This window comes from Miscanthus floridulus, chromosome 1, assembly GCF_019320115.1.
Source record: "Miscanthus floridulus cultivar M001 chromosome 1, ASM1932011v1, whole genome shotgun sequence".
In the NCBI taxonomy this organism is placed as follows: Eukaryota; Viridiplantae; Streptophyta; class Magnoliopsida; order Poales; family Poaceae; genus Miscanthus; species Miscanthus floridulus.
Genome location: NC_089580.1, coordinates 149,533,650 through 149,547,623, shown reverse-complemented (window position 1 = coordinate 149,547,623; position 13,974 = coordinate 149,533,650). Strand labels below are relative to the sequence as shown.

Below are 13,974 nucleotides of genomic sequence, written 5' to 3'. Positions count from 1 at the left end.
TACCTGACAAGTCATCAGGGAACACATCTGGAAACTCATCCACTACTGGGTCCTCCTTGTTGACGCTATCATCAAGTTGATTCACTATGGCTATCGGCTGCTTCTGCACTACAACATCAACACTGATTCTATCCCCATTCGGTGCAGTCACAACAACTACCTTCTCTTGACACTGAATCACTGCTTGTTGTTGCATCATCCAATCCATACCCAGAATCACATCAATACCGAATGTTATCAACACAATGGGGCTTATTTTGAACTCAACCCCCATTAAGGTTAGACTAGTTGGAAGACAACGATACGAAGCTTGCATACTACCTCTTGGTGAGTTTACTAATATAGGATTTTTCATGGCACATAAGGGTATACTATTCATTCTAACAAATGCTTGTGATATGAATGAATGTAAAGCTCTAGAATAAAAAAGAACGATGGCGGGAGTAGAGTTGACATCGAACGTACCGAGCATGACTTCTGGTTCCGCAAGCGCCATCTCTATAGACACATGATTCACCTTTCCTGTGTTGGGTGCTGGCTTCTAAGGTGTTCCTTTTGGATTACTGTGCTAACCTGGGGGTGTTTGCTGGTTCTGCTTCCTGGGGCAATGGTTAGCATAATGCCCAACTTCTCCATAATGATAGCATACATTGGGGTGCTAGGTGCACTGGTCTTCATGGGAGTGTTGTTAGGCGTTCCCTGACATGGACTATGCTGACCACTCAACTACTGAGGACGTTGATTGCCATTCTGCTGCTGGTATGATGGACGTTGCTGGTTCAGGTTGCGCTGAGGGTACTGACCACGATTCCACTGATTGGGTGGTCCCTGATACCTCTACTAGAAGCCTTGCTGAGGGTTGGTGCATGAACGAGTATTACTCCTAGAGGCCTATCCCTGAAGCCTCCTCTTCTTGGCCTCCATCTCTTTGCGCTTATTGTCAATAACAATAGCGCGATTCACCAATGTCTAGAAATTGGGGTATGTATTGGACATAAGCTGGAGTTGCAGACCATCATACAGACCCTTGAGAAAATGGCGTTGCTTATCAGCATCATCAGCCACCTCATTTAGCACGTAATGTGACAACTGAGCAAACTTGTTACGATACTCAGCTACAGACATGGATCCCTGTTTCAGAGCTCTAAATTCCTCCTACTTGAGCTCAATCAATCCTTTAGGTATGTGATAGGATTAGAAATTCTCTCTAAATTCCTACTAGGTGACAGGAGGAGCATTAGCGGGACATCCATACTCAAACGACTCCCACCAGTCTTGAGCTTCTCCCTGGAGCTGTCCTGAAGTGTACAACACCTTCTGCTGATCATCACACTGCGCTATGTTGAGTTGTTTTTCACTACATGAAGCCAATCATCTACTTCTAGTGGATCAGTGGCATGAGAAAACACTGGGGGACGACCCTTCAAGAATTTACCATGCTTGTCACGCGGTGCTCCACCAACTTGTTGATTCTGCACTAAAGCTTGCATAAGTTGTGTCTACACTGCCAGAAGTTGCTCAATAGTCGGTGGAGGTGGTGGTGGTGGATGTGGGGGAACACCTCCATGACCTCGGCCTCTTCCTCCTCCAGACATCTGACATTCTACACAAATACTCAAAATTTAGAGATTTCCAAGTTATATACACTTACAGAAGTATAAAAATATTCTGAAAATTATCTGGACGAGTTCAATCAGCAGCTCGGTAAAACAGTCATATCTTGAGTTTCAGATATCCAAAAGAGGCTTCCTTTACATTGTTTGAAAGATTAAGAAATTATCTACAACTTTTATTCAGATCATATTTCCAGATTCTGTCGTTAGGTCACTCAAAAACAGGATACAACTGAAACTGTTCCAGAATCCATACTGCACAAAAACTTCAACTTAAAACAGTCATATCTCACGAACCAGATCAGATATAGGGGTGATTCAAGAGGCATTGGAAATATACTTAAGTCTAGTTGTTCCCATAAAAATTTCATAATTTTTGGTTGAGTAGATTTAGATTGGCACTAAGATAAAGACAGACTGCTTTTGAAAAATAGATTCTGAGAGAATAAGATATACCAACCCCAACTATTTATTTATTGACTCAAACTTTAATATTCTTAACTATGAAATTTGCGGACATGCCCATAAAGTTCCAGCACTCATTACAAAAATCCAACTCACACATAAATATAATAATAAATCAACTAGGCACACCAAAGTTCACACCGCACTACTAGACTCGACTTGACTCAACTTGACCCGTGCTACATAGGGACTCCAACTCCTATGGGCGAAATTTATGGGGAAGCTCCTCCTACATCCTTGTTAGGTTGAGACACACCCTTTGCTCATCTATCACTTGTCGATATCTCTTAAGGGTCGCCTCCTGTGCCTTCAACCACTACTACAGAATGGACTTGTTGTCCCGGGCGGTAACGGCCTTTAGTCCCGGTTACCGCGCCGGGACAACGATCCTGGGACTAAAGGTGGAACCTTCAGTCCCGGGTCATAAAGCCGGGACTAAAGAGGGACCTTTAGTCCCGGTTGGTGTTACCAACCGGGACTAAAGGCTCTCCAGCCGAGCAAACCTGGCGCACCCTTTAGTCCCGGTTGGTAACCCCAACCGGGACTAAAGGTTCACCCTTTAGTCCCGGTTGGGGTTACCAACCGGTTGGGGTTACCAACCGGGACTAAAGGTTCCTTTTCTTTTTCTTTTTTTTTTGTTTAATTTGTTTTCAGTTCAGTTACACATATTTGTTTAATATATAATATGTTTTTATGTACGTATTCTACGCTGCTAATATAAATACACGCACGCATATAAATACATCTAATTCTCATCTCAAGCATTATTCGAATAAAGTATGAAACTATATATATTATAGATATATATGTATATATACAACACTTTCATAATCTTGTTGTCCCGGGAATAATGATATCAATAAACATTTAATTTACATCATTAGTTCCTTAGATCAAAGTAGAACTCGCCGTTGGGATTTAGCACTTTTTCTAGAAGATATCCTGCTATTGACTCTTGAATTGCTTTCAGATGGTCTTTTTGCATGACCCTTCGTTTCAACCATTCAGTCTTGCATTTGAAATAAAAGGAAAAGTATTAATACATATATATATATATATAAATATATATATTCATTTAAAAATAAATAAAAAATGATATATACATACTCTGAGGACATCTTCAGGAGTTCTTCTTATGTATGCAGTGATAAATTCACAAACGTAGTATCCACACAAGTTATTACCTGGTTCCTGCCGCAAACACCACTATACGAGAAGAAGATTATTCTCAGCATCTCACACGTAAATTGAAGTACGATATAGTAATTAAACATGTGGGGAAGTATATATAGTACTACTTACTGGTATTTCAACTACATTAAGTGGTGCCTTGCAATCCTTACGGTGCTGCCGAATAAACTCTTTCCAAACCCTATGCGACCAATAATGTACGATCGTTAATAAATTATGGCAAAGTCTATTCAATAATAGTTGTGCGCGAGAGATCGAAATTACCCCTGGATAATGTCTATCATATCTTGGTATTGTGCTCGCTCTTTTCTCAATGAGTCCAAGATTACTAACTGACTTGAGTTTAACTCAATGACAATGAGTATCCAGTGAAACCTGCATTGGTTTATACACACACGTACATGCATATAAGTTGTATTGATATTACATAAAATGTGTAGACTACATTATTATTAACACTTACTCAAAGTTGTATGGGAAAAGTATTGTTGTCTTGTCGTGCTGCTTCACGAAGAACTTCATGATATTCGTCTGTGCTTCAGATACCCAGTGGTCCTTGACAATAATATCGGTTTTGAATACGATATAAGGATCAATGAAGCCAACACTGGTGTCTTGTATTCTTTGGAGCTCTGACATCTGGAATCTATATATAAATATAAGTTACATGTGAGGATAATTATATACACGTACGCATGGAAGTGAGTTTATTAAATAAAAGTAAGAATCACTTACAAACAAAAGGAGCTCATGATTGATTTGTCCAGAGCGTCCAAGTGGAATAGTTGATGCAATTCTTCGAAACTAATATGTAAGATGTCATCGCCACGGAAGTAATGATGGTCTCTAAATCTGACAAAGATCCACTGCTCACCCCTGCCACACGCCTGCATGTACCACTTGTTGAGCAAGTACATTTGCGTACCCAATTCATTCAGAGCCGCAGGGTTGTACAGACTTTTGCCATATTTATAAGTCTTCCAGGTATCAACTTCCAGGTTCTGGATTGGAGCTTTGCCCGTCAATTGATCCAAGGTTAAACCAGTATCTTTAAAAAAAGCATTAAGGGCTTGAACCGACACTTCTCCAGAGTTGTCTGGTCGATAGACTTCTATGTTGGAACCATATTCATTAGCAACAACAAGATTTTGCATTGGTTGCTTCTGTTGTCCGAGCTGTGGGACATCCTTCCCTGATGCTCTTTTCCTTTTCTTATCTGCATCATGTGACTTCACGAGGGAGCAGTCATAGTCTGATAGTGGCGAAGGCTTACGAAGTTCAATCATCTTTTTCTTGTGAGCATCGACCTTCTGCCTCAGCACATCTCGTGGTATGTAAAAGTACGGCTTCTCCTTAAGCTTTGCTTGACTCTTGTTTTTGATATCTATAAAAAAATCTTTTACTTTTTTGTCTTCTTCAGCTGCTATTTGCTCATCAGTCTTTTCAGGAAGTATTTCTTGAGAAATAACTCTTTTTCTCGGGGTCTTCTTTGCCGCCGGGACCTTAGACGTCTTTGTAGTGCGTCGCTGTGGAGGGGGTGGGGGCGGTGTTGGAGATCGGCGTGGAGGCGATGAGGCCGGTGTTGGTGGAGACCGGCGTGGAGACGTTGGAGATCGTTGTGGAGGCGGTGGGGCCGGTGTAGGAGTTGGAGATCGTTGTGGAGGCGATGGGGCCGGTGTAGGAGTTGGCGATCGCCGTGGGGATGAAGTCGTCTCGCCCCCCGCGACGCTGTGATGAGATGGGGAATGAATGATTAGGCTAGGCTGGGGAGAGACCCTACTATAAAAACAATTTGTGTGTCAATTATTTTTGAAGCCAATAGAAAATTAATGGAAAATAATATTTCATTCACTTTCATTCGTACCTAGGGTGAGGTAGGGGAAGCGGTGGCGCCCCAGGAATGATGATGAAGCGTTTGCGCCATTGAATAAATGTCTTCTCTGTTTCTCCTAGTGTCTTCTCCCCATCACCGCCTTCAATGTCAAGAGGAACATTGCTGTAACCTTTGAGCACTCTATCGACCGAGACGCTAGCATATCCAGGTTGAATAACTGACCCATGGATTCTTGGTGTCTTCGTTCGGTCTATTGGAGATACAACCCCGACAGCCACCATGATTGATGCATTACCATCTGGAATGTGCAGCTCACATTTTGTTAGAGGCTCGGTAATGTCATCAACAGGGAAGCGCAACCCAGCGTCGTCTTGAATAACTGGCAGCTCCGTAGAAGCACAACTGCTTTTCATCTGACCAACGGGGCTAATGGTGACTCCCGGTGTTGATTGCGATTGCATTTGACTCATTGCTAGCTGCACTTGCCTCTTGATCTCCTCCTGCATTCTTGCCTCAAGAGATTTTTCTCGTTCACGTGATTCAAGCAATGCTTGTCGTGACTCATCAACAAATTGCTCCAATGCACGAATTCGTTCTGCCTCCTCATCCTTCTTTCTCTGGCGGCTTCTGTAGGTATCCTTGTCTGCTGGGAATGCGTGTAGCCACGGAACCGCCCCATAGCCTCTTGTTCGACCACCGTGTTTGGGATTCTCTAGGGCATATGTCAATTCATCCTTCTCTCTGTTGGGCTTGAAAACACCACTATCAGCTTCTTCCCTAGCACGAGCTAGTCTCTGTGTTGCTCTCTCAATTTTTTGGCTAAAAATTAGCTTGCCAGTGTCTGGGTCTAGGCTTCCCCCATGAGCGTAGAACCAATTCTTCGCGCGTTGAGGCCAGTTCTTTTCTATTGTTTCAGGTATGATTCCCTTGGCAGTAATCTCTGCTTCTAGGTTCTGCCACTTGGGAATAGCACTCCTATAACCACCTGATCCCATGCGATGATGGTATTGCTTCTGTCGGGCATTCTGCCGATTCCTCATCACACGTTCCTCACTGTCTTGAGATGTCTTGTATTCTACGAAGGCATCCCAATGGGACTCCAACTTGACAAACGCCTTAGCATTGAAATTCGGCGTAGCATTCTTCAAGATAAACTTTTTATACAATGTCTTCTTCCAACTCTGGAACAATGTTGCCATCTTCTTCATTGTCCAATCCCTCACTAGCTCCTTCAAAGCATCATCTGCTTGTAATGTGAAATGCTGAGTGATATCTCTCTAAGCTAGGTTCTTATCACGATCAGATACAAAACTAACATTAGGAGCGGATATCTTCTGCTTCCATTCATGAGCACTAACTGGGATCCTATCCCTTACAATGAACCCACATTGATTGACATATGTCTGAGCATGTGGTCCCAATGGTTTGCCGGTGTCGGTGTCGAATTCTGATATTATGAAACGGCCCTCTAATGGCTTTTTTGGCCCTCGGACTTTCCTACTTTTGTCGGTGGTTGATGTAGATCCAGAGACCGGCTACATGAGTAGAAACACAATGATTAACAACAAATATACGTACGCATGCATCTATAAGAGATGATAGATAATCAAATATACCTCGCCAGTATTTTCTTGCGCGACAATTTGTTGATCTTCAACCACCGGCATATTCAGGATATCCTCATAATCAGCAAAGTACTGACTCGTGTCATCTACATCCACATTGGTGCCGGCGTTGATAATATCCGCCATTATGTCATCACTCAAGTTATCATCCGGAGCAGCCATTTGTATCTTCAAGATAACACATAGATAGAATTATTATGGTACATAACATAAGTACATATGATAACACATATAGAATTACTAAATCCAATTAAATATAATAACACATAATATTTCATAAGGATAAACAATAATAAGGTATAGGCTTTGGAATCGAATCAAAAACACTTTCGATCCAAAAACATGGAAATAAGTACATGTATATATATACACATAGAATGATACAATATATTTTCTCTCTCTCTCAACACATAGAAATAAGTGCATATGTCTATATCTCTAGATATGCATGTGATAACACATAGAATGTCTCTCTAGATACAATTTTCTCTCTCTCTCAACACATGAAAATAAGTACATGTATATATACATATAGAAATAATTAATTAAGTACCATATGTATACATATAGAATCTCTCTCTAGATATATATATATAGAGAGATAGAATATATAATGACTAAATCCAATTAAATAAATCTAACATGAAATTAGATAAACTAGTAATAGATAATACATTTTAATCTAACATATATCAAAAACTATAATAAAAAACTATCTAAAAAACTATCTAAATAAAGTACTAATTAAATTTTAATACATTTTAATCTAACATATATCAAATACTATAATAAAAAACTATCTAAAAAAACTATCTAAATAAAGTACTAATTAAATTTTAATACATTTAAATCTAACATATATCAAAAACTACTAATTAAATCTAACATTTTAATCTAATATTGGCCGGCCAAGAGCAAGCTAGTTCTAGCAGGCTGGGGATCGAGGCGGATGGCGCGGGCCGGCAGGGCGTGCTGGCCGGCCACGCGCGGGGCCGAGCTGAGCACCTCGCGCGAGGACGACGTACGGCGGAGACGGCGGGGCTCGACGACGAGGCCGCCGGGCGCGCGGGAAGCGGTCGACGGAGGGGGCTCGGGTGCGGGCAGAGACAGGATGCGGCCGGGCGGATGGCGCGGCCGGGCGGGGGTAGAAGACGACGGCGGCGCGGCAGAGACGAGCTCGACGTACGGCCGGGCGGGGCTGGGGCGACGGAGGCGAGATCGAAGATGGCGGTGGCGGCGGCGATGATCGACGTGTAGATCGAAAGGTAGAAGATGAAACCGTTCGATATATATAGGCCGGGACCCTTTAGTCCCGGCTGGTAACACCAACCGAGACTAAAAACCCTTTAGTCCCGGCTGGTATTACCAGCCGGGACTAAAGGCCCAACCCTTTAGTCCCGGCTCGCCTTACAAGCCGGGACTAAAGGGTTTTTAGTCCCGGTTGGTGTTACTAGCCGGCACTAAAAGTATTTTGGGCGGGCACCGAAATTGCCGCTCACCCTTTAGTCCCGGTTCTTGGTCTGGGCCGGGACTGAAGGCCTGAAAATTTTGGCAACCCACCAGCGTAATTGGAAAGACCTGGGATTTTGATTTTGTTTAATACTAGGTTAATCAATTAATTCCATAGCAACTTCAATACTTTGCAATATTTATTTTAAAAAATTCTATTGATTAACTAATTATTTATTGTAAATAGGAAAATTTTGTAACCTATAGTTTTTAATTTCTTTTATGAATATAGAATATAAATGTTACTAATACTAAGTATTTTGTTAATGCAAAAATATATTTGTAACTTAAAATTAATAAAACTAATATTATTCGATAGGAAATTTATTATCACATTATTGTAACGTCAATGTTTTAATTTTTTCTCGGTTTTTGACCAAAATTGACAGGAAATTTTTGTTAAACCTATAAAAATAAAGAAAATATAGTATTTTTTGTTGTACAACTTTTTCAAATGAAAAAATGACCTATATAAGGATTGTAGATATTGATGATATGAACAAACTTGGTATTCAAAACTTTTCAATTTTAGACAATCTAGGGTTCCGAAAACTAGTTTGTAGGCGTCGAAATTTAAAAATCACAAATTTGAACCGTCCAAACTTTCTCAAATGGAAAGTTGACCAAAACAACAATTGTAGATCTTTTTGAGTTTAACAAACTTGGTATTCAAAACTTTTCAATTCGAAGTCATTTAGAGTCCATAATACTAGGGTCAAAGTGTTGTTTTTTCATTTGACCAAATTTGACTTGGTCAAACTTGCTCAAATGAGACACTAAATGACCTCAGATGAAAAAACTCTACCAAGTTTGATCATCTCAGCAAGATCTACAATTGTTACATAGCTCATTTTCCCATTTGAGAAAATTTTATCAAACACTAGTCACAATTTTCCTTATCTCTTATAGACTTTCTAAAACTATGTCACACACTTGTGAAAATTGAACTACATTTTGTTCAAGCTTTCTCAAATGAAAAAATGGTCTATATAAGGATTGTAGATATTGATGATATGAACAAACTTGGTATTCAAAACTTTTCAATTTTAGACAATCTAGGGTTCCGAAAACATATTACATAATATCCGTCTCTAAAACATAATATATTAAACATGCATCGTTGTATCATGCGGGCACAACAGTGAATTTCTTCTTGACGTATGACCCTTGGTTATGATCTTGTCGTAACCATGGAGTGTCTTCATCATTTAACATGATGCTTGGATCTTTCTTCACTATGAAGGGTGGAATTCGGACATTTCTTTCGTAATCTTCTGACATGTCTGACTTGTCTTCAATTCCTACTATATTTATTTTCCCAGAAAGAATTATGTGGCGCTTTGGCTCATTGATCATTGAGTTGATGTCTTCGTTTTTTCCTCTCTTTGATTTTGTAGACATGTCTTTCACATAGAACACCTGACTCACATCGGCAGCAAGGACGAATGGTTCCTCTTTGTATCCAATATTGTTGAGGTCCACTGTTGTCATTCCATACTCTTTGTCGACTGTTACCCCTCCTCCGGTCAGCTTCACCCATTGGCACCGGAACAAAGGGACTTTAAAATTAGGTGCATAGTCTAGTTCCCATATCTCTTCTATGCGGCCATAATATGTTTGTATATTCCCATTTGGATCTGTGCCATCTATATGAACACCACTATTTTGATTGGTGCTCCTTTTATCTTGGGCAACTGTGTAAAATGTATTCCCATTTATCTCGTACCCTTGGTACGTGAGGATATGCCACGATGGCTGCCTAGCCAACAAATACAGTTGCTCATCAATATTGTCATCGCCTTGACATTCTTTTCGCAACCAACCACTGAAACTTTCCATGTGCTGACGCCTAATCCAAGCTTCAGTCTTCCCTGGAAACTTGGATCGTAAGAACTCCTTATGTATCTCGATGTACGGATGCACCAATGACGAGTTCTGAAGAACTGTGTAGTGTGCTTTATTGAAATAATCGTCTTCCATGCCGATATATGTTTTCTTCCCTAAAGTTCCTTTACCACTGAGTCTCCCCTCATGTCGTGATTCGGGAACGCTAATCGGGGCAATGTCAGGAATAAAGTCAACACAGAACTCAATGACCTCCTCTGTTCTATAGCCCTGGGCGATGCTTCCTTCAGGCTTAGAACGGACTTTCACATATTTCTTCAAGACTCCCATAAACCTCTCGAAGGGGAACATGTTATGTAAGAACATAGGTCCAAGAATACTAATCTCCTTCACCAAATGAACTAGGATGTGTGTCATGATATTAAAGAAGGATGAAGGGAACACCAACTCAAAGCTGACAAGACATTGAACCACATCATTCTGTAGAGTAGCTAGTTCCACTGGATTGATTGCCTTCTGAGAAATTGCATTGAGAAATGCACATAGCTTCACGGTGGCTAGACGTACATGTGGAGGTAGAATTCCTCTTAAAGCAACTGGAAGCAATTGCGTCATAAGCACGTGGCAGTCGTGGGACTTTAAGTTTAGGAATTTTTTATCTGGCACATTTATTATACCCTTTATATTGGAGGAGAATCCCGATGGGACCTTGATGCTGCTTAGACATTCGAACATGCTGTCCCTCTCTTCTTTGCTAAGCGTGTAGCTAGCAGGACTTAAGTAATGATGTCCATCACCTGTCTTCTCTGGATGAAGGTTGTCTCGTTCTTTCATGCACTGCAAGTCCTGGCGTGCTTCAAGTGAATCCTTTGGCTCCCCGTACACACCCATGAATCCTAATAGGTTCACACAAAGATTCTTTGTCAGGTGCATCACGTCGATTGCGTTGCGGACCTCTAGGACTTGCCAATAGGGTAGCTCCCAAAAGATGGACTTCTTCTTCCACATGGGTGCATGTCCATTAGCATCTTTGGGAACAGATTCACTGCCTTGTCCCTTTCCAAATACTACTTTCACATCCTTGACCATTGCGAGTACATCTTCCCCGGTTCGGTTACGAGGCTTCTTCCGGTGGTCTGGCTTACCTTTAAAATGCTTCCCTTTCTTTCTTACTTGGTGATTCAAAGGAAGGAATCGACGATGGCCAAGGTACACGACCTTTCGACATCTTTTCAAATATATACTGTCAAGGTCATCAAAACAATGTGTGCATGCATTATATCCTTTGTTTGTCTGACCTGAAAGATTACTTAAAGCAGGCCAATCATTGATGGTTACGAACAACATTGCTCGTAGGTCAAAGTGTTCTTGTTTGTACTCATCCCAGACACGTACACCTGGTTTGTTCCATAAAACTAGAAGTTCTTCAACTAATGGCTTCAGATATACATCAATATCGTTGCCAGGTTGCCTCGGACCTTGGATGAGGATCGGCATCATAATGAACTTCCGCTTCATGCATAACCATGGAGGAAGGTTGTAGATACATAGAGTAACTGGCCAAGTGCTATGACTAGTGCTCTGCTGTCCAAAAGGATTCATACCATCTGTACTTAAGGCGAACCTTAAGTTTCTAGCCTCATTTGCAAACTCTGAAAATTCTCTGTCTATCGCTCTCCACTGGGACCCATCAGCTGGGTGTCTCAGCATATTGTCTACCTTACGGTCTTCTTTATACCACCGCAACAACTTTGCGTGGTCTTTATTTCTGAACAAACGTTTTAAGCGTGGTATTATAGGAGCATACCACATAACCTTGGCAGGGATTTTCTTTCTAGGACGTTGTTCACCCTCGACATCACCAGGATCATCGCGCCTGATCTTATACCGTGATGCTTTACATACCGGGCATTCATCCAAATTCTCGTATTCATTGCCATGGTAGAGGATACAGTCATTAGGACATGCATGTATCTTCTGGATTTTTAATCCCAAAGGGCAGACAACCTTTTTTGCTTCGTACGTAGTGGTGGGCAATTCATTTGGCTTCGGAAGCATCTTCTTTATGAGGTTTAATAAATTCCCAAATGCCTTATCGGATACACCATTCTTTGCCTTCCACTGTAGCAATTCCAGTGTTGTACCCAGCTTTTTTTGCCCCTCTTCGGCCGTCGGGTATAGCAACTTCCTATGATCCTCAAGCATGCGCTCCAACTTAACTTTCTCTTTTTCACTTTCCCATTCTTGTTGTGCATCACGAATGGCATCGCCAAGAGCATCACCGAGATCATCTTCTACCGCTACCTCTTCTTCATCTCCCCCCATTGTAGTATCATCAAAGGCACCATACTGAGCAATAATGTCATCAATGTCTAAATCTTCTCCTTCACCTTCTTCCATCATGACCCCGCTTTCTCCATGCTTAGTCCAACATATATAGTTTGACATGAAACCTGACTTAAGCAAATGTGAATGAAGACTCATTGAGCTTGAATATTCCTTTAAATTCTTACATAGGGCACATGGACAGCATATGAAACCATCCCGCTTATTTGCCTCAGCCACACCTAAGAAATAGTGCAAGCCCTCTATAAAGTCTTGGGAGCGGCGATCGGCATTGTACATCCAATGGCGTGACATAATCTGTATTACACGACAAATTATGAAAACCTTGAACATAATTAAGTATTTTATTACACAACATAAATGACACACACACGGTTGATTAATTAACTAAGCCTGGCTACAACGTAAGCAATCCCAACTATCACTAAACAAACTAAAACTACAATGCACTTCAGTAACATAATTATTTTGTGATCGTACGCAACTAAAACAGACAAATCATTCTTCTGTTGAATATCAATAAGCTTCTCCTGCTGGCTCACTGCCTCATCAGCAGCAGCCGCTACCTCAAGCGCACCCAAATTCTGCACGTATGTAGCATAATCTTCCTCCCAGTACCAACCATCGCATCCATTGCCCTCCCACTGAAATTAAAGCCAAAAAATATTTAGTCAAAAATATTCAAGAAAAGCAGGTCAATTAGCCATAATTATAAAATGCGTAAGAAACTCACATCGCGATCCGGGCACTTGTAGAAAACACGACCCTTGTTGGGTCCCTGTCTCTTGACTCGGTACTCCATCACAATCTTCTGCTTACACTTGCCGCAGATAATGAGAGGGAGTTCTGGCCTCAGTCGTTTCGCAACCGAACGAGAGGCCGAGGATCCGGTAACAGTTGTCATCTACTTTCTATACTTATTTTTGCAAACTAGTGTAAATTTCATATTTTCTAAAATGATATATTTAAACAAAACTAGTACGGATTTCACATGTTTCAATAAATAACCATCCGTACTAGTTGATCTTGCTTACGTGATCAACTCGGCGAGCATTTCTCCACCGGACGGCACCGTACTTGGCCAAGGAAGAGCTCCGATTCTACGAGAAAGGGAACATGGTCTTCCACGACCGTTGCTGCTCTCCCTCATAGAATCAAAGCTCCTCCTTGACGTCCGTTACCGCTCGGCAGAGAACATGCTCGCCGACCTGAACACGATCCGCAAGTTCAACTAGTACGGATTTTCTACATTTTTCTAACCATTTTCTAAGTTTTTCATTTCATGGAAAATTTAATTCTAAAAAATAAAAGGCATGATTTCTAAGTATTTCATTTCATGGAAAAAATAATTCTAAGTGACCTGCTCGATATCGGCGAGCTCGTGGGCGTTTAGGTTGCCGAGGATAGTAACATTTGTAGATGACATTTGTAGGTCTGAAGTTATCAAATATCCATCAAATTATAGCTCAAAAACATGTTTCAATAAATAACCATCCGTACTAGTTGACCTTGCTTACGTGATCATCTCGGCGAGCATTTCTCCACC

General features: G+C 41.1%; 1 protein-coding gene and 1 long non-coding RNA gene across 2 annotated transcripts; both read right to left on the bottom strand.

Moving 5' to 3' along the window:
• Positions 1–2,965: 2,965 nt before the first annotated feature.
• On the bottom strand, positions 2,966–3,419 carry LOC136510241 (uncharacterized). Its single transcript, XR_010772628.1, has 3 exons — positions 3,381–3,419; positions 3,186–3,284; positions 2,966–3,087 (listed from the first exon to the last, which is right to left on the bottom strand). It is a non-coding gene; the product is annotated as an uncharacterized lncRNA (long non-coding RNA).
• A 5,943-nt stretch (positions 3,420–9,362) lies between these two features.
• On the bottom strand, positions 9,363–13,480 carry LOC136497691 (uncharacterized). The gene is made up of 5 exons (XM_066493541.1): positions 13,162–13,480; positions 12,971–13,072; positions 11,037–12,725; positions 10,650–10,883; positions 9,363–10,373 (listed from the first exon to the last, which is right to left on the bottom strand). Exons 1-5 carry the CDS (start codon positions 13,330–13,332, stop codon positions 9,363–9,365), a joined length of 3,207 nt encoding a protein of 1,068 aa, XP_066349638.1. The 5' UTR covers positions 13,333–13,480.
• Positions 13,481–13,974: the final 494 nt, after the last annotated feature.

Bases quoted from the DNA above. Each gene is read 5' to 3' on its own strand.
- LOC136497691 (XM_066493541.1), bottom strand. From the start codon at position 13,332: ATGACAACTGTTACCGGATCCTCGGCCTCTCGTTCGGTTGCGAAACGA. The intron at 12,726-12,970 runs GTGAGCCAGCAG...CGTGTAATACAG, and splicing joins CGGCTGCTGCTGATGAGGCA to ATTATGTCACGCCATTGGAT. The intron at 10,374-10,649 runs GTACGTCTAGCC...GTCCGTTCTAAG, and splicing joins GAGGAATTCTACCTCCACAT to CCTGAAGGAAGCATCGCCCA.